At 38.9% G+C, this 20,759-nt stretch overlaps 1 protein-coding gene across 4 annotated transcripts in view; it reads left to right on the top strand.

Moving 5' to 3' along the window:
• GPAT3 (glycerol-3-phosphate acyltransferase 3) overlaps window positions 1–20,759 on the top strand; it is a 63,663-nt gene that overhangs the window by 27,180 nt on the left and 15,724 nt on the right. For 2 of the 4 annotated variants that reach the window (XM_030313527.1, XM_030313529.1), the window contains exons 2-4: window positions 15,476–15,648; window positions 19,384–19,458; window positions 19,969–20,058. In XM_030313527.1, the coding sequence (XP_030169387.1) occupies window positions 15,476–15,648; window positions 19,384–19,458; window positions 19,969–20,058 (338 nt within the window). Of the gene's footprint in view, window positions 1–15,377; window positions 15,649–19,383; window positions 19,459–19,968; window positions 20,059–20,759 lie in introns of all 4 variants that reach the window. The other 2 variants (XM_030313525.2, XM_030313526.1) reach the window with 2 other exon arrangements.

Below are 20,759 nucleotides of genomic sequence, written 5' to 3'. Positions count from 1 at the left end.
TGGCTAGTTTTCTGTCCCTTATGCATTTTAAAAGCTTGTTGTGTGCTCTGCACCTGTGAGCCCTGCTGTATTAAAGGAGGGTCATATACTCTCCAGGGCCTGGCCCTTCAGGAGGTGTTTTTTCAGAGGTTGTTACTTGCTCTCTGTTGTTGTGACTTTTGTTATTTTGTTACCCTACTCGTAGTGCTATTTTGGACTTCCCACAGGTATGCTTTGATTTGTTCTTTGGAGTACCCCTATCTTTTTTCCAGCTTTCCCATTTTCTTTCTGGTAGATTCAGTCTCTTTTCCTCCCAGGCTCTGGTGTTCAAAGTTTTTTGGCTTATGCACTTCTTTGTTTGAGAGAAGCGGGAAGTGTGGATCCCCTACTTCTCTGGCATATTTGGATCCCCTACTTCTCTGGCATGTTGGCCCCTCCTCCCGAGCTAACTTGGTCTTTTTTTGATCTTTGCTTATAATTGGTTAAGACAATGCCTGCATCATGTAATGAATGGAGTTCGTGGTTCATGGGCTTGAAAAAAAGGGGGTGGGGGTGGCATTCTGCTGATGTGAATAATTTTGAATGATTTTAGGACTAGAGTCATCAGGTGGAAGAAATTGTAAGGAAAAGCAGGAGGGTGGGAGAACCCAGGAAGTATTAGGAGCCCAAAGACTGATTTAGTTTGGCTGGAACTAGAATAAGTGAAAATGAGTTGGATATAGGAGTTAAGATTAGATAGATATAGAGGTTTAAGTTAAGTCCTAAAAGGCCTCAAATGCCAGGTTAATAAAGTACTTCTTTAGATGAGGGCGTCTCAAAGTTCCATGTATCTTTAGCTTTGCAGAAGTAGGATTAGACAGGAAAAGGGAGGGAGAAGTGGAGAAAGAAGAGATGGTAGATGGCAAGCCATTCTGGAAATAATGGGACCTTGATTTGCAAATATTGATCACTTTTGTATCCCAGGCATAAATCTCCCTTGATCGTGGTGAATGATTTTTTAAATATATTGTTGGATTCGGTTTGCTAATATTTTGTTGAGGATTTTTGCATCTGTGTTCATCAGAGATAGTGGCCTGTAGTTCTCTATTTTTGTGGTGTCTTTGGGTTGTTTTGGTATCAGGGTAATGCTGGCCTCATAGAATGATTTGGTAGTTTTCCTTCCTCTTCTATTTTTTGCAATAATTTGAGAATAATAGGTATTAACTCTTCTTTAAATGTTTGGTAGAATTCACCTTTGAAGCCATCTGGTCCTGGACTTTCACTTGTTGGGAGATTTTTGATTACTGATTCAATTTCATTCTGGTTATTGGTCTGTTCAAATTTTTTATTTCTTCCTGTTTCAGTTTTGGTACTTTATATGTTTCCAGGAACTTACCCATTTCTTCTAGGTTGTCTGAATTTGTTGACATATCATTCTTCACAATATTCTCTTAGAATCTTTTGTATTTCTGTGGTGTTGGTTATTATTTTTCCTCTTTCATTTGTGATTTTATTTAAATCTTCTCTGTCTCTCTCTGTCTCTCTGTCTCTGTCTCTCTCTCTCTTTTTTTTTTTTTTAGTAAGTCTGGCTAGACGTTTATTAGTTTTGTTCATCTTTTCAAAGAACCAGCTCCTGGTTTCATTGATCTGTTCTGTTGTTTTTTTAGTTTCTATATCATTTATTTCTGCTCTAATCTTTATTATTTCCTTTCATCTGCTGGCTTTAGGCTTCATTTTTTGTTCTTTTTCTAGCTTCTTGTAGGTGTGAGGTTAGGTTATTTATTTGAGATTTTTCTTGCTTCTTGATATAGTACTGTATTGCTATATACTTCCTTTTTAGGAATGCCTTTGCTGTACCTCAAAGGTTTTGGACCATTGTGTTTTCATTTTCACTTCTTTCCATGTATTTTCTTTCTTTCCTTAAAAAAATTTTTTTAATGTTTTTTTTTTGAGAATATGAGAGAGAGAGAGAGAGAGAGACCAAGCAGGGGAGGGGCAGAGAAGGAGAGAGGGCGACACAGAATCCAAAGCAGGCTCCAGGATCTGAGCTGTCAGCACAGAGCCCGACATAGGGCTCGAACCAGTGAATCATGAGATCATGACCTGAGCTGAAGTCGGATGCACAACCAACTGAGCCACCCAGGCACCCCTCCATGTATTTTCTTTATTTCTAATTTCCTGGTTGACCCATTCATTTTTTTAGTAGCATGTTGTGTAACCTCCATGCATTTATGGTCTTTCCAAATTTTTTCTTGTGGTTGACTTCAAGTTTCTTAGTGTGGTGGTCAGAAAATATGCATGGCATGATCCCAATCTTTTTGTACTTGTTGAGGCCTGATTTGTGACCTAGTATGTGGTCTATTCTAGAGAACGTTCCATGTGCACTTGAAAAGAATGTGTATTCTTCTGCTTTAGGATGAAAAGTTCCGACTGTATCTGTTAAGTCCATCTGGTCCAATGTGTCACTCAATGCTGGAAAGTGTTTGATTTTAGTAAGGTAGGAGGATATAAAAGTAAGAATTCTCATACTGTAGGTAGGTTTTCAGATTTTCTCTCTGTTTTTTTTTTTTCAGGTATGCAATTATTTTAACTTAAAATAGTGATGATTTAATCACTTCTTATTCAACTTTAGTTTGTCCTTGATTTCTTTTCCAGTTTCTACTTGATTTCTTTCACTTGTCTAAGTGCACTGGCCACTACTCTGGTCCATTGCTGAAGGGCAGTGATGCTAGCTGCGGGTCTGGTTGGGACAGGCAGTAGTGCTGTCTGTGTCTTCCCAGTAAGCAGCGTACTCTCTTTGGTCTAGCTCTCTATCTCATGTTAAGTACTTGACTCTTGGTATATTAAATGAAGAATGTCTGTTGCATTTTTCATACTTTTTTCAGCTTTTTTGGTGATGAATATATATTTTACCCCTTAGACATATTATGGTAAATTTCATTAATAGCTTACTATGTGAGCCCCTTCGCATTTATGCACTAAACATTGTCTGGTCATAATGTAATGCTGGAAACTGTCTGCCAAATTGGGGTTAGGATTGTTGCAATTGATCCTTGAGATTAGTGTATTAGCTACCTCCTTACTTCATCCTTCCCTTTCTCTCTTCCTTCTTAGATTTAAAGGCTTGGTAGAATTTTTTGTAAAGCTATGGGTCTGGTGCTTATGGGGGGGGCGGTGAAGCTTTTTTTTTACTCCCTACACATTATTTTATTTTTACAAACGGTTCTCTTTAGAGCCTTCATCTCTTGGTGTTAGTAATAGCCACATGTTTTTGGTTTTGTTTGTAGAAAACTATCCGTTTGGCCCAGATTTTTATTAAATTTGTGTAGAACTTTGTGCAAAGTTTTTTCTTACGATTTTTATAATTTTGTTTATATTATTTCTCCTTTGTAAATTCTTATTTTGTATTATATATGGGCTTCGTCCATATTTATTTTATCTTCCTTAATTGGATTAATTTGTGGGGTATATAGGTGTTTAAAGTAAACTTTACCCTTTTTTATGTCAAAAAATAAAATTAAACTAAAAAGTTGAATGTCACTCTTAAATGTGCCAACTGGGGAAGCATTGCCAGGGAGAGCATGAGTAGTTTCGTAACTAATGCTTGTTTTAAAATGAGGCAATTGTGATCGAGTACCTCTTAGGAAACCAAAGGAGATGCTAAGCCAGCATTAATTTTGAGCACTTTTCATATTTATGACAGGTCATGATATTTGTGCTGATTTTGCCCTCCTTTTCTTTTTATGGATCTATTATATGACATACAATAATCTAGTTTTTTAAAGCATTTTTACTGTGATAGGGACACATGTGAAACTTATGTAGTGAGCTTTTTTTCATTTTGCTTGTATTCATGTTTTTTGCATGTCTCTTCAATCTCTCCACTTTCAAAATTAGAGAAACTTCAGACCTTAAAACAATAACCAAAAGACAACCTAGGCAACAGCAGTCCTCTAATGAGTATATTGCTGATTTGATCATCAAATAGGTAATATATTATCACTAATATGTGAAATTAAGCAGAAATATGTTAATGTGTGTCTGTGTACTTATTGGTTCTAATGTTCTAATACTTATTGGTAATAACTTGGTTCTCTCATCTTTTTTTTTTTTAATTTTTTTTAACGTTTATTTATTTTTGAGACAGAGAGAGACAGAGCATGAACGGGGGAGGGTCAGAGAGAGGGAGACACAGAATCTGAAACAGGCTCCAGGCTCTGAGCAGGCGCCCCGGTTCTCTCATCTTTTAAGTATTTCTCCTTCTAAATCAATTTAATTTGCAAGGTGAATGGTTTATCACAGATCTGGTGCTTGTAGCAACAAAATGATAATGTGATTCAGAGGTAAGGGCAAATGTAATTTTGTGGGTGCCTGAAGCTTATACAACTTGGAGAGCCTAATCTGTAGGTGAGAGAATATAAAAAATTAGGGATGAGACCTTGGAAGGAGCCGTGCAGGTGAAGAGACTGAAGATGAACCTTACTGCCTTCACGGTCAATCTATCTTTGGCTCAGAGAGTTTGAACTCAAACCTAGAGTCATGGGTGAAGGCACAACAGATTGTTGGAACCAAAAGAGATGGAGGCTGTTTCCTAAAAAGGTTGGCTGAGTGACAAGGTTAATGAGGAGGCAGAAGGTGTTAAAGTATTTCTAAGAGCAACAACAATAAAACACCAGGGGTGATTATTCTTTCTAAACCTTGACTAACCTATAAGATGCATGGGGCAGCTGCTTCTGCCACAGCGAGGACTTGAAGAGCAAAGTACCAGAAGGACATCTGTGTGCTGAAGTCATAGAGTCATAAGTCCGACAGAAGAGCTTCCTTGGACAACTCAGACCTGGCTGAACCACAGAACTAGGGAAGCATCAAGCAGGGGCTGCTTATCATGAGAAGGCATTAGAGACCTAATCAATGTGTTCCTGGCTATGAAAGATTGCTCCTCTAGTTTTTTTTGGTTGTTGTTGTTGTTGTTTGTTTGTTTTAAGTGACTTGGGTTACAATTATCTGGGAAGGATGAGTAAGTCTAAGTCAGTTAGTGACAAGTACATATCCAGATTAACGATAGGTGGAGGCCATGTATAGTTTTTCCTGCATCAAAGTTCCATTCCTTCCCTCAAAGATAGGATAGATACTTGTAAGAACTGTTACTCAGGGCTTTCTATTTAGCAAGGTGAACTGGGCCTGATGTGGAGTCGATGGGAAAGATTGTACACATTTGCGACTTGTCAAAGGGCAGGTGTTGGAGAGGGTGATGTGGAATTTGAAGCTTGCGGATGTGAGGAAGCATTTCATTTTGGAGTCACAGAGTTGGCTTCAAATCCTGGTTCTCTTCCTTATTGTCTTTGTGGCCCCAGGCAAGTTACTCAACCCTACTGAGTCTTAGTTTCCACATCTGTAAAATGTGGGTAACAGACAATACCTCATAGGGTTATGGGGATTATGGAAGTGCAGGTGTCAAGCGTTTAGCATAGAGTCTGGCATCAGAAAATATTCAATAACTGTCAGTTGTCTTCTAGTTTAGGATGGGAAATTTAAAAATATTCAGGGGAAAAATATGTATGATTGCCAGGAGCCTCTAATTGGGATTATAGCAAGAAATTGTGGAGACTCTTAAATGTAACATTTTTCTTATTTTTAAGAAATTGAGGCACAATTAACATATATTAAAATGCACAAATATCAAGTGTTCAGCTAGATGAATGTTTGTGTATTTATAGACCTGTCAAAGAACCTGTTACAGTCCCCCTAAAGAACATACCCCAAATCTCAAAAGCTCTCTCAAGCCCCTGACCATATATAGTGCTCATCCCTCGGTCCCTGTGCAACCACTCTTCTGATTTCAGTCATCAATTAGTTTTAACTATTTTTGGAATTCACATAAATGGAATCATACAGTATGTGCTCTGTTGTACCTATTTTTTTCCACAAAGTATAATGTTTATGAGATTTCTCCAGGTTACGTGACTCAGTGAACTTTATTTTAATGTTTATTTATTTTTGAGAGACAGAGACTGAGAGAGACAGAGTGCAAGCAGGGGAGGGGCAGAGAGAGAGGGAGACAGTGAAACAGAAGCAGGCTCCAGGCTCTGAACTGTCAGCACAGAACCCAACACCGGGCTCGAACTCAGGAACCGCGCACAAGATCATGACCTGAGCTAAAGTTGGAGGCTTAACCGACTGAGCCACCCAGGTGCCCTTCCACTCATGTATATTTTTAAAAATGTAGTTGATGTTTTAGTTTAGTTGATTTGGGGTTGGGCCCTGACAGCTGTGTTTTTAAAAAAAAATTTTTTTTAATGTTTATTAATTTTTGAGAGAGGGAGAGAGACAGAGTGTGAGTGGGGGAAGGGTAGAGAGAGAGGGAGACACAGAATCTGAAGCAGGCTCCAGGCTCTGAGCTATCAACGCAGAGCCCGATGTGGGGCTCAAACTCACAGACGGCGGAATCATGACCTGAGCTGAAGTTGGGCATTTAACCGACTGAGCCACCCAGGCACCCCCCGACAGCTGTATTTTTATAGGTTCCCAAGATGTTTTGATGCAGAACCATGCCTAGTCTAGCTCCTTTTCCCTCTCCTCTGTGTTTAGTGCCTGACATTCTCTCTCTAGAGTGGCTGACGACTGACTAAATGAATGAATGCTTTTGGTTTAGATGAGGAAATTGACTTTTCAAACGAGTTTCTTAAACAAATTTTTAAAAAATGTAGCATTTATTTTTAAGAAGTATAAAGAATAGTGTCACTAATCTTATACCCATCATCCAAATTTAACAAGAATTTGCATCATCTGTCCTTTTTTCAGTTTTTCCTTTGTGGAAGTATTTTTTAATTAAAATTTAAATTACAGATGCAGTATGTGAGCAAGGTAGAAAATTAGAGAATACAGAGAAGCTATCAGAAACACCATATTCTCACCTTAATGCGTCCTTTTATGGAAGTAGTTTAAAACTAATCCCAGAGAATATGCCATTTCACCTTTAAGTACTTCAGTATATACATCTCAAAAAATTGACTTTTTAAAAAACAACCCTGACACCATTTTAACTAAGTTAGTAACAATACACTGGACTTTTTTTTTTTTTTAACGTTTATTTATTTTTGAGACAGAGAGAGACAGAGCATGAACGGGGGAGGGTCAGAGAGAGGGAGACACAGAATCTGAAACAGGCTCCAGGCTCTGAGCTGTCAGCACAGAGCCCGACGCGGGGCTTGAACTCACGGACCGCGAGATCATGACCTGAGCCGAAGTCGGCCGCTTAACCGACTGAGCCACCCAGGCGCCCCAATACACTGGACTTTGAAAAAGTACTTAGGAAGGACAGCAGGGATAATCAGGAACACAAAGGATTCACTGTGAAATAAGCATAGTCAATTCCCTAATTATGTAAATTATAGAAATTATAACCTGACTATTGGCCCAGGGAATTTTTTGCACATGGTGTATCTAGCGTTTAGCCTTGCCGTGTTACAGCTAAATTTTTGTGATAAAAGGTGACAAAGGGAGGGCTGGAAATCTGTACAGTTAGGTGGCTATTTAGTTGATGCACCGATGGATATATTCATATGTATGATGACTGATGGAAAAGAATGAGAACAGAGATTGGTGGTCTGAGGATCCGTCCTAGGCCCTTACTTGTGAGAACCATCTAAAGACCTTTCAGTCTTGGGGCGCCTGGGTGGCTCAGTCGGTTAAGCAGCTGACTTCGGCTCAGGTCATGATCTCGCGGTCCGTGAGTTCGAGCCCCGCATTGGGCTCTGTGCTGACAGCTCAGAGCCTGGAGCCTGTTTCGGATTCTGTGTCTCCCTCTCTCTGACCCTCCCCTGTTCATGCTCTGTCTCTCCCTGTCTCAAAAATAAATAAAACGTTAAAAAGAAACAATAAATACCTTTCAGTCTTTAAATCTAAGCGATCGCTTGAATGTGGGTCTTCTTTCTCTGGAGCTTGACGTTGCATATTTTTGTTCTTTAAAGCCAGCAGCAGTGGTCCATGCCACCCCCGACTCCAACCACATGTAGTTAATCTTTACAACTAGTTTACTTTGGTCTCTTCTTTAATCACATGGGTGAGTCAGGGAGGATATTGGAGTCTGGTGGGGGTAGAATGTACGCCCGGCTTCCTTGCCAAGGACCACAGCCCCTCAGAGGAGCTCCTCACACCAGGAAAGGGACTTCAGTCCCAATGGTTGGTGCAGAGACAGGTAAACTCCTCCCTGTCCACTTGCTTAGGGGGATATGAATTTATTTATTTATTTATTTTTTGATCATGGAAGTAGGTATTTATGTAATCCTGTAGTGGATAAATCACTGAAACAGGGGATTCACAGATGCTGCTTCCTTCAATTCTTCTTTTTTTTTAATTTAATTTTTTTATTGTTAAATTTCTTTAATGTTTATTTATTTTGGGATAGAGAGAGAGGGCATGCGAGCAGGGGAGGAGCAGAAAGAGAGAATCCCAGGTAGGCCCCACGCTGTCAGTACAGTGTGGCTGGAGGATGGAAAAACTGTGATTTATAAATGAACTGTGAGATCACGACCTGAGATGAAATCAAGAGTCAGATGCTCAACCAACTGAGCCACCCAGGTGCCCCCAATTCTTTCTTTCTTTCCTTCTTCTTTCTTTTTTTCTTTCTTTTTTTTTTTCTTTCTTTCTTTCTTTCTTTTCTTCTTTTTTTCTTTCTTTCTTATTTTTTTTTTTTTTTTTTTTATTTTTACTTTTTAAGTTTATTCATTCTTGAGAAATAGAGACAGAGCATGAGCAGGGGAGGGGCAGAGAGAGAGGAGGAGACACAGAATCCAAAGCAGGCTCCAGGCTCTGAGCTGTCAGCACAGAGCCCGACGTGGGGCTCAAATTCACGAACTGCGAGATCATGACCTGAGCCAAAGCCTGGCGCTTAACCGACTGAGCCACCCAGGTGCCCCCCATTTTATTTTTTTTAAACTGTGGTAAGAACACTTAACATGAGATCTATCCTTTTAACATTATTTTTAAGTGTATAATACAATATTGTTAACTATAGGCAATATTGTACAGCAGATTGCAAGCAAAAATTTTTTTTAATTGAAACTTAACATACATAGGCAAGAGTGTAAAATTATAAATGTACAACTTAATTTCCCAAAGTCAATTTATTCATGTATCTCTCATTTAGATCAAGAAAAAGAACATTATCAGTACCCCTGAAAGTTTCCCAGTGTCCCCTCTAAGTCACTACAGGATAAGGAAGTATATTTTTGTTAATTCCAAACCAGATTTAATTTATTTTCTTAAAAAAATTTTTTTGGAGGGCGCCTGGGTGGCTCAGTTGGTTAAGTGTCCGATTTTGGTCTCACAGCTTGTGGGTTCGAGCCCTGCCTCAGGCTCTGTGCTGACAGCTCCAAGCCTGGAGCCTGCTTCGGATCCTGTGTCTCCTTCTCTGCCTCTCCCTTGCTTGCGCTCTGTCTCTCTCTCAAAAATAAATAATTGTTTTTAATGTTTATTTATTTTTGAGAGAGAGAGAGCACGCATGCAAGTGGGGGAAGGGCAGAAAGAGAGAGAGAGAGACACACAGAATCCCAAGCAAGCTTCAGGCTGGGAGCTGTCAGCACAGAGCCCAACAAGGTGCTTGAACTCAGAAACAGTGAGATCATGACCTGAGCTGAAGTCAGACTCTTAACTGACTGAGCCACCCAGGTGCCCCCAAACCAGGTTTAATTAAAAAAATTCTGGTAGAAACAGTGCTAAAAGAGATTTCTACTTCATGGTATTACTAGTATATGATTACCTATGTTTTGGGGTTGGTTGGGCTTATGATGGGATAGGATTCTAGCTCAAACAGATAAGTTCAATTCAAGTTTCCAGGTGAGAGTGTGTTTTGAACTCTAAGCTTCTGACTTTTGGAATATAGCCCATTCGTAGATTAAAGATCAACTTCTCTGTATAAAGTCCATTGTATACACTTTTGGTCTGTAGTGGGCCCTAATTTTCCCTAACTGCTGACTTAGAAACATGCTTTACAACTAGAGGATTGAAAAACTACTGTGATTTATAAATGGGCAGTCATTCCAAGAGTTTGCTCAGCTAATTTAGAGTTAATTATATTTGAGATGGTTTTAACTTTAGCCTCAATTTAACAGGACTTTCATAGCTGATTATTTATGTACCATGACTTGCTGAGGGCACAGGGCACAGGGCAGCTTGTGCAATTAATCTCTTGCATTAGATAGAGATAGTTTTTTCATTTTATTTTCATTCAAGCATGAACCTTGTTGGGTTGGCCAAAGCATTCGGTATTAGGACAAAGTTCAAATGTTTACGGCCTGTTTTGATTTATGAAACAAAAGGAAATATTTCCTACAATCAGGGTCTCATCAGTTTATGAAGGATCCTGAAGGATCAGGACTAATTTGTTGGTGATAACTAGGTTTCCTTAATGACAATAAAAACTGATATCAAAATTGTGTCTGTGCTAGTTAAATCCAGTATGTGTTTTTAATCTATATTTTGAAGACTTTCAGTCTATTTATAAATGCGTCTTCGTGCCAAAAGAAATATTTCCCCTTTTTCTTTCTAACGTGTACTTTGATGCCTGATACAGAGTAAGTATCCCCTATGTGTTGATTGAATTAAATATTTTTTTTTCTCTCAGAAGATATACCTAGGGTAAATTGAATCAGTGTTTCTGACCATCGTAGTCAATATAATTGAGGAAGGAAGTAATATTACATATTTAGTAGTGCTGCTTTTGACATCTAATTTTAAAATAATACCCATTTTCATATTTTGTGTGCCTTATTAAAGAGCTTCTAAGCTGGTACCTGCTTTCTTATAATATAGATCTTTATCTTAGGAAAAATCTTCAGTTTCATGTAACTTTTTTTGGGGGGGGTATAGCACATGTGTAGTCACTACTTAGTTTAATAAATAAAACTTTACAGAAATAATAAAATTCTTTGGTGTATCCCTCCCTGATTCCATTCCCCTGTCAACCCCTGAAACTATTACTCTGATTTTAATGTTTATTATTTTTATGCATCTTTTCATATTCCCCCTATACATGCATATATCCTTAAACGATACATAGTATTTATTGTTTTGCATTATTCAAGCTCTATAAAAATATCACCTTCCACATATCATTCTGAGTTGTTTGTTCTTGCTGATGTTTGCAAATTACCTAAGGGAGTAATTGTTCTAGTTAATTTCTTTTAGCTCTTGTGTAGTATGCACTGTATGTATCCATCTCTTTTTTATATGAACTGCCTTTTAGTATTTATTTTTATTGAGGTATAATTAACACAACAGTAGGTTTTAGGTGTACAACATAATGATTTGATATTTTAATACATTGCTATCTATCTTATGTACCTTTAGATTGATTCCGCTATTTTGCTATTGCACATAATGTGGCAGATGTTCTTATATATGTCTACTTTGCACAATTTTATAAGAATTGCTCGAGCATGAGGGAAAAGCTCTTCTTTTTTTTTTTTTAATTTTTTTTTTTTTAACGTTTATTTATTTTTGGGAGAGAGAGAGACAGAGCATGAATGGGGGAGGGGCAGAGAGAGAGGGAGACACAGAATTGGAAGCAGGCTCCAGGCTCCGAGCCATCAGCCCAGAGCCTGACACGGGGCTTGAACTCATGGACTGCAAGATAGTGACCTGAGCTGAAGTCGGACGCTTAACCGACTGAGCCACCCAGGCGCCCCGGAAAAGCTCTTCTTTAAGGTGGGATGCCAGATAATACATGGGGAAGGAGTGAGAAAATACCATTTTAGAATACACATAGTACCAATTTATTCAGGAAGGACCATTAATAGCTGCTAATATTGGGTGAAGGTTTGAAGAGCAGGATATTTCCATGGTCTCAAATATTTCCATAGTCTCAATATTTCCATAGTCTCTCCTTTATACATACTTATAGATAATAATTCTCCACTTACTAATCAAAAAGACAAAAATAGTAACTTTATAGTAGAGAAACCTGGTAATAACTATCTTAAACCAAGTGGTCAAAGTAACAGGTCATTAATTGTGGGACAGATGTCACATGTTTCCAGTGTGACGCATGGAGGATACATCGTTCATATAGTATTTCTGCCTAAAGTGTGCAACATGCCTCTCACCGTGAGGAGACATCAGATTAACCCAGATTGAGACCGTCTACAAAATAAATGGTTTGTAGTCCTAAAAACGTCAATATCTTGAAAAACAAAGAAAGGCTGAGGAACTTTTTCATATAATTAGGACACTACAGAGATGACATGTAAATATCATGTATGATCCTTGGTTGAATCTTGGGCCAGAAAAAATGATATGAAGGATATTACTGGGACCATTGTCAAAATTCGAAAAGGGCTGTACATTTGTACTAGTATTGTAGTAACGTCCACTTTCCTGATTTCGACAGTTGTACTGTGGTTAAATAAGTAAAACTTCATGTGTTGAGGAAATCAATGCTGAAATATTAGGGGTAAAGGGCATGATGCCTGCAATTTGTTCTCAAGTGGTCCAGAAAAAAGTATCATTTTATATATATCTAGAGATAGAACAATAAAGCAAATGTGACAAAATGTTAGCAATTTATGAATGTGGGTAAAGTGAACTATTGTTGCAACTTTTTTGTAGATTTGAAATTATTGAACAAAAGTCTTCCTGAGGTATACCTGGAAGGAGAGTTGCTGGGTCTTGGGCTACGAATTTCTTTAAATTTACTAGGTGGTACCAAATTCTTTTCCAAATTTTCACCAACACTGGATACTATTCAATTTAAAATTTGTATTAATCTTCATGGGTATGAAATAGCATTTGATTGTGGTTTTTGTTTGTGTTTCTCTGCTTATAGTGGAGTTGAACATCTTTTAAAATGTGTAGTCATTAAGGCTTACTCTTTTTATGAATTGTTTGCCATATATTTGTAAAACTTCTCTTATTTTTTTGTATGTCTTTTCTTTTTTAAGTTTGTGTACTTATTTTGAGAGACAAAGTACACGAGTCGGGGAGGGGCAGAGAGGGAGAGAGAGAGAATCCCAAGCAGGCTCTGCGGTGTCAGCTCTTACCCTGATGTAGGGCTCGAACTCACAAACTGTGAGATCGTGATCTGAGCCCAAACCAAGAGTCTGACGCTTAACTGACTGAGCCACTCAGGCACCCCTTGTATGTCTTAGTATATTCTGGAAATTAATCCTTAGTCAATTAGATGCATTGTAGTCACCCACATACTTTTGAAAGAGGCTTAACAAGGAATGCCTGGGTGGCTTAGTAGGTTAAGCATCCGACTTCGGCTCAGGTCATGATCTTACAGTTCGGTTCATGGGTTTGAGCCCCACTTTGGGCTCTGAGCTGACAGCTTGGAGCCTGGGGTCTGCTTCAGATTCTGTGTCTCCCTCTCTCTGTCCCTCCTCCACCTGTGCTCGCTCTCTCTTGAAAATAAATGAATAAACTTAAAAAGAAAGGCTTAACAAAAATATAAAATTGAGTTATATTTTATTTGAGCTCCACAAAATTAAGTAGGTCAGGGGGCAGAGAGAATATTGCACATCAAGTGGATAAGCGCTGGGGGCTGGCTCCTCTTTACAGATCTCTCTCCTCGCTCAGTTAAATAATGAGGCAACTCAAACTTGAAATTTTATCTCTGGCCCCTCCAAAAAACATTATGTTTAGAACGGCTGTCCACTTGTCTCCAGTGTGTTTCATTCTGAGATTTGCTGAATAGGTTGTTCTCCCTATCCTTCTAGAGGTATTTTTTTTTTAATTAAAAAAAAAAAAAAAGAAACCCACAAAAACCCTATATATTGCTAAATAATGAAATTCTTGCCCCGTTAAATATTGGTCAGTACTTGGATTGAGTAAGCTGCTCTGAGTGGTATTGCAGTGTTCAAAGAGCAAGAGGGTAATTCACCAATGACACTGTCTTGGGTCATCCTCTAATAGGAATCAAATCCTTTTCAGAGGTGGTGAAGAAAGGTTAAACCACTTAGACTTGATGGCTGGAAAAGATAATCTAATCATCTCAGAACTTGCTTTATTGCTCGAATTTAAGGTGATTAGTTTGCATGTTGGCAAAAACCAAAACCAAAACAAACAAACCAAAAAAAAAAAAAAAAACAAAAAAACAAAGAAAAACCACCCCAAAAACCCAAAAGGAAAATCGTGTAACTTGAGTCCCGTAAGGAAGCTAAAACTTTTCCCACCCCCTATTTTGTAAAGGAGGGCACCAACTTAGGTGACTTGTCTGTTTATACAGTCACAGAGCCGTTTTTGTCCTAAACAGAACTTGACCTTGGACTCCAGGTCCTCTTTACTTTCTACTCCAGTGCCTTATGCTTCCATTCCTTCAAAAAACTGATATATCACCTCTTCATCTATGGATGCATGCACTTGTTCTCCAGCGGTTAGGTAATATAGCACTCTTCACTCTCCTCACTGGTTTCCCAGTAAACTGGAAAGTGAGACAATCAAAAGGGATCTTCTTTCAAAAGAAAAGACTTTTCTACTTTGGGAGGTAAATTCCTTTGTGACACACCCCAGAGGGGCAATCAGATGGTCTTGTCACTGTGTGTGTAACTACTCTTTATTCAAAAATCTCATCTATGACTCTCACTTAGTAGTTAGAACTGGGTGACAGTAGTCATTTTTTCAACTTACAAAATTTATGGTACCTTAAAAATCTTTGAATTATTTTCCTTATGGGAAATACAATTACTGTTTAAGGAGGAAAATCTAATCGTATTGCCCAGAGATAACTGCTTAATGTGGCCTTCTTGACATTTTTTCTATGCATATATATTTCAGAGTTAGATCGAACTATAGTTTTAGATCTTGCCTTTTTTCACTTAACATTAGAGTATTTATTAACTAGGGTATTTATTAGATGCATTATATCTCATTGTCTGGATCGATTATAATGGAAAATGCTACAGTGAACACTCTTGCCTACATTTCTGATTATCTTAACTATTAATGTTTCCATGAATTCAGTTCATGAACTTTGCTCACTTTTTCACAGGAGACTGATTTTCTTATTAAATAATTTTTGCATATTAAAGACAGCAGCCTTTTGCCAATTGTGGTAAAGACCTTTTGCCACTTTGCTTGCATTTTGGTTTTATGGTTTTTATCAGGGGTAAACTGAAGGTTTTATTTTCACACAGTCTAGTTCTATACTGGAGAGTTTGTTCGCTAGCGGTGTGGAGGGAGGAAATGCAACAAGAAAAAGGCTACTGAGGACCAGTAGTGAATTGAAGTCATTCGGTAGAGGCCATTTCATGCAGACTCAGTGATTTCACCTCTTTTCCCACTGTGGTTGCTTGTCTTTTATTTTTGAAATCTGCTTCGTGTTACCCATTAAATCTGTTTACTTGTCTTCTGTACAAAGTTGCCTCATTGGTCAGTTCTTGTGTCCTATGGCATTTTCTCATGTTCTGATGCTTTCTTTTAAGGTATTATCCAAAGAGATGAGTCACCCATGGAAAAAGGGCTCTCTGGTCTGCGAGGAAGGGACTTTGAGCTGTCTGACGTGTTTTATTTCTCCAAGAAGGGCTTGGAAGCCATTGTGGAAGATGAAGTGACCCAGAGGTTCTCCTCAGAGGAGCTAGTGTCGTGGAATCTCCTCACAAGGACCAATGTAAATTTCCATTACATCAGTCTGCGGCTCACAATGGTGTGGGTACTGGGCGTTATAGTACGCTACTGTGTCCTACTACCCCTGAGGTAAGTCTCCTGCCCACTAATTTGATGGTATAATTGGTTCGGCTTTCTTTTTAAATCATGTATATAATGGTCCCATGAGAGTAGTATGGTACTAATCCCACCCCTTCACACCTGCAAAACACCACCAAATGTGACCTCCACAGGAACATGTTAAGTATCTATTCTCCTTTCACATTTTTTCCCAAATGGAAGTGTTCTTCAGAATCTACTGTGTATCAGTCTGGATCCATGTTGTTCTTTCGGTCATAAATAATTTGAGGATGGATAGAAAAGGGAAGTAGAAAAAAGAAGAGAGAAGATGTATAGTTTTGAATTCACCAGAGTGTCAACCAAACTATAACTGCCTTTCTTTGCTAGTCTTTAGCAGTTCACAGTTGCCCAGGAGAGAAAAAAATTTCTGAGAGTGGTTACCACATGGGAGAGAGCCATTCAGAAGACTGAATTTGTTCCATCCAGTCCCATTATGATTACTCACTTTTTTCTTTCTTTCTTTCTTTCTTTCTTTCTTTCTTTCTTTCTTTCTTTCTTTCTTTCTTTTCTTTTTTCCCCTTCCCTTCCTTACCCTTCCCTACCTTTCCCTTCCCTTTGCGGGGAGCAGAGAGAGAGGGAAAGAGAGAATCCCAAGCAAGCTCCATGCTGTCAGCACAGAGCTTGAACCCATGAACTGTGAGATCATGATCCGAGCCAAACTCAAGAGTCGGGCACTTAGCCAACTGGGCCACCCAGCTGCCCCTCACTTTTCTTACTAAAAGTTCCCCCACCTGTGTCCCCTTCTGGTTCTAAGTTTGAATGCTGACTGAGGAAGGAGGTACCTTCAGGTCCAGTTTACTGGAACCACAGTGTGGAACATAAGATTAGCAGAAGTGACACTGCACAGTGGGAAGAAGCACGAGTGGCCAAGGTGTATTCAGCATGGTGATGGGAGGTAGTAGGCACGTGTACCAGTCACAATATTGCTATTGATCGTCTTGTTTGTTTTCCCTCGACACAGCCTTGGCATCCTCTTAATAGAGTTTTCCAGATAGTTGCTATCAGCCACCTTAAATGGGCACATGAGTTGAAACCTTTTTACCATCCCTCGGGTGGCCTATATTTGCTTCATTTAGGTCTATTACAAGAGTACAAAGAGTACAAAGGTACAATGTGTGTGTGTGTGTGTGTGTGTGTGTGTGTGTGTGTGTGTGTACGTGCCCATGTTGCCAGTTGGGGCATGGTTTGTCTTTTGGGAATCATTTCAGCTGTGATAACAAAGTGAAATTCAGGGTTTCACATCTACTTTTCCTTCAACCTTAAACCGGTGTTCCCAAACTGGGGTTCATGTACTCTGACCATGCACAAGACTATCCACTGGTATACATGCATGAACTTTTATTTATTAGAGATTTCTAGTCTCTAGAATTTCCATTTATTCTGTTTTTTATTCTTTTTCTTTTAAATTTTTTAACACATTTATTTTTGAGAGACAGAGTGAGACAGAGCACAAGCAGGGGATGGGCAGAGAGATAGGCAAGGGGACACAGAATCCAAAGCAGGCTCCAGGTTCTGAGCTGTCAGCACAGAGCCCGATGTGGGGCTCGAACTCACCGACTGCAAGATCATGACCTGAGCTGAAGTTGGACGTTTAACTGATTGAGCCACCCAGGCGCCCCTATTCTGTTCTTATTCTTAAAAAGGAATGAAACTTCAATAAAGTAGAGTATATAGATTAGCTCTTATATCTCCACTTGTCCCATGAGTCATTCACTGTATCTAAGGCAACGTGATAAAAAAAGTGAGGATTTTGCCACACAGAGTATTTGAGATGCCCTCATTTGTTGGTTAGCTTTTAGCTGCTGTGGCTGCCAGCAAATGGTATTATGATTCTGTTATCTAGTTACATTTAAGTAACACTCACAAACTAAAATAACATAAAAGATTCTTGCGAAGAAAGCAGGTGTAGGATAATCCAGTAATGTAAGCACCCAAGAACAAGAAGAAATGGCAGAATTGAGACTCCTACTTAGTACATACTCTTCAGTGTGAAAGAATTGCTCTGTAAATGCTTTATAAGATGAGCTGTTGCTACAAAGTGAACACTCAAAAAGCAGATTGTGCTAAAATTTATTATGTTGATGGTTGCACAACTCTGTGAATATGCCCCAAACCATTGAACCCTTTAAAGGGGTAAATTGTATGATATGTAAATTGTACCTCAGTAGAACTCTTATAAAAAACAGGTTGTGGCTGAAAAGTAGTGTCATCTATGAGAACTCTCATGTTGGCTCTCTTAAATTGCGAAACAGAATTTTTTGGCCCGTTCATCAAGCAAATAAAAGCTTTCAATAGTTTTGAACCCAATGATGAAACATGTTAAAATGTAAGGCCCTTCTGACTTAATGTGTAGGAACAGATGATTGCCATTATGGCAGGATAGCAAAACGTTCTTTTAAAACTTTTGCATAATTGGTGAATGAGATTAAGTAGTGATCTAGTTATTGCATCAGTGCTGGCATGAGAATGTGGCATCGAAAGAAAATGGAATCTGACCTTCAGATTGTTCTGTCAAAAGGTCTTAAAATAAGACTTCAACAAGGTTTAACACCTTAAGAAGGTGTTTATAAGGAAGTCCCCCTTATTTGGAAAGATTTTAAATCTCAATTTTTTCTTTTTGGGTTAATTCTACTTACATTTCTAAAGGTGACTATTTTCTTTCTGAAGTGATTAGAATGTATATTAAAAGCACTTTTCAAAACTGAGAAAGTGTCTTTGTGGAGATTAGATGTGAGTTACCACAAACATGCAAAGGGACAAAGGTCTGCATTAAAGGATTTCTACATGGTGATATAATTTGGTGTTCTTAATATGAAAGAGCTTTTCTTGCGATTTGCCATAAATTTTAAATTCCCTTGAGAAAAATTTGAATTGTACCTCCCTCCGTCATGAAAAAACACAGAAAAACAAGTTACTTTCATACCTTTGGAAAATATTTTCTTTTACACCCACACTATGCCCACCAATGTATCCTGAACAGAATTAGATAACTCCTTTCAACCTGATGTGACTCCTTTACACAACATAAAACTTTTTATTATATAAGATGTTAGTTAATATGAATATATTTTTGAAAATTAAAATAATTCTGAAAAGCAAAAGGGGCAAGCCTTTAAATTTATTCTTGTCACTAACCCACTTAACCCTTTGGTGATTACACAGATTGAATTTGATGGCTTTATAAATAAATTTCCAAGCCTTCTCTATGCATCTATCAACTAGTTATATGCTTGCTGTCGTTTTGAAAATGGTTATCATACTCTACATATTATTTTGAAATTAATTTTGCTTTTCTTCTCTCAAAAGTACCAAGGACCATTCTCCCATGTCAGAATCTATAGATTTACCTGATTCTTTTTTTTTTATTTTTTTAATGTTTGTTTATTTTTCAGAGAGAGAGACAGAGACAGCATGAGTTGGGGGTGTGGGGGGGGGGGGCGGAGAGAGAGGGAGACAGAATTTGAAGCAGGCTCCAGGCTCTGAGCTGTCAGCACAGAGCCTGATGCAGGGCTCTAACTCACGAGCCGAAGTCAGACGCTTAACTGATGGAGCCACCTAGGCGCCCCTACCTGATTCTTTTTAGTGGCGCTGCCATACATGTTTCGCAACTTATTTACAATGTAATTATTTATGAATTTTCAGGTTATTTCCCTCTACTGCTGCTATTCAACTAACTTTCACATTACCTTTTCTTTTCTTTTTCAGGGTTACCTTGGCTTTCATTGGGATCAGTTTGTTGGTATTGGGAACTACACTGGTTGGGCAGCTTCCAGATGGCAGGTGAAATGTTTGCCTCCACCCAGCCATAAATAGGATCGTCCCTCTTCTTGGCCTTATCCTCAAAAAAGAATATTTGATTCCTATGTATTGCATCAAATTTATGGCCTCATCACACTTATTAAAATTTTGCTTACTTCCTATTCATAGTCTTCATCTGATTTGCCACCACACTTTCATATAAATCCTAAGAAATTGTTTTTCAAAGGGGAAATGAAGAAAAGAAAATAGAGTGAGGGACTCAAGGAAACCACGAGAGCGTTATCTCATCAGGCTGAGACCAGAGAAGCTTCAGCTAATCTTGGTCAGGCATTTATCATGATAGTCTAGTAGGGCGGGAGCTATTTTCCATTAGAATTTTGTCCTAATGCGTCAATGAGACTTTAAGAATTGAACTGTGCTTGTGTTTCAGAACACAGTATGCTGCTGTGAAGGAGCACATTGAAGTTTTTATTCTATTGTTTCTTAGCAGTGCCCAGAACTGCACCATAAAATGTTTCCTCTTTTTTTCAGCCTCAAAAACTGGCTGAGTGAACTGGTTCACCTGACTTGCTGCCGGATCTGTGTGCGAGCCCTCTCTGGTACCATTCATTACCATAACAAGTGAGTGTGTGCCTGCTTCCTTCTGCCTTTCTGTTCAGGAAGTCCAGCCCATGACTGACAGTAGCAGGTGGAGGAAGCAGATGAAATGAAAGTCCTTCCAGTGTGTTCATTCTTGCTGCTTAGAGTGTCACAGACATAACAATTTTGCCCGAAAACCTTTTAAAAAGCCATCCATTTGCAGAAGGACCATAATAATAGACATGTGATGACACTTAAAAATTGCGCAGGGGTGCCTGGGTGGCTCAGCCCATTAAGCGTCCGACTTTGGCTCAGGTCATGATCTCATGGTTTGTGAGCTTGAGCCCCACTTAAAGCTCTTTGTCCCTCCTCCCCCACCTCTCAAAAATAATGAAAAAACATAAAAACAAAAAAACCAAAATTGGGCATTTATGGTGTGCAGCCAGGCCCAAGCTTCTCATAGGCCATCCTATGAGAGAGACACCGGTGTCCTGTTTTACAGGTGAAGAGCTGGGAGCCCTGGGATTGGTTGTCTAGGGTCACATGCCTGGCACGTGGCAGAGTCAGGTTGTGAACTGGGTCTGTCGATATAAAAAGCCATGAAGTTGACAGGCCTGTGGTGTGGAGGAAGGAGGACTGGCCTTCGAGTCTTGAGGCCTGGTTTCCAGTCTCAGTCCTGCTGCTTCTGAAATTCTGTAACTGAGCCTTGAGACAGAACACCCACACTTTGCTTCCCTCACCCC

Source organism: Lynx canadensis, chromosome B1 (assembly GCF_007474595.2).
Source record: "Lynx canadensis isolate LIC74 chromosome B1, mLynCan4.pri.v2, whole genome shotgun sequence".
NCBI lineage: Eukaryota > Metazoa > Chordata > Mammalia > Carnivora > Felidae > Lynx > Lynx canadensis.
The sequence above is the reverse complement of the archived record's forward strand: the minus strand, read 5'-3'. Positions and strand labels throughout refer to the sequence as shown.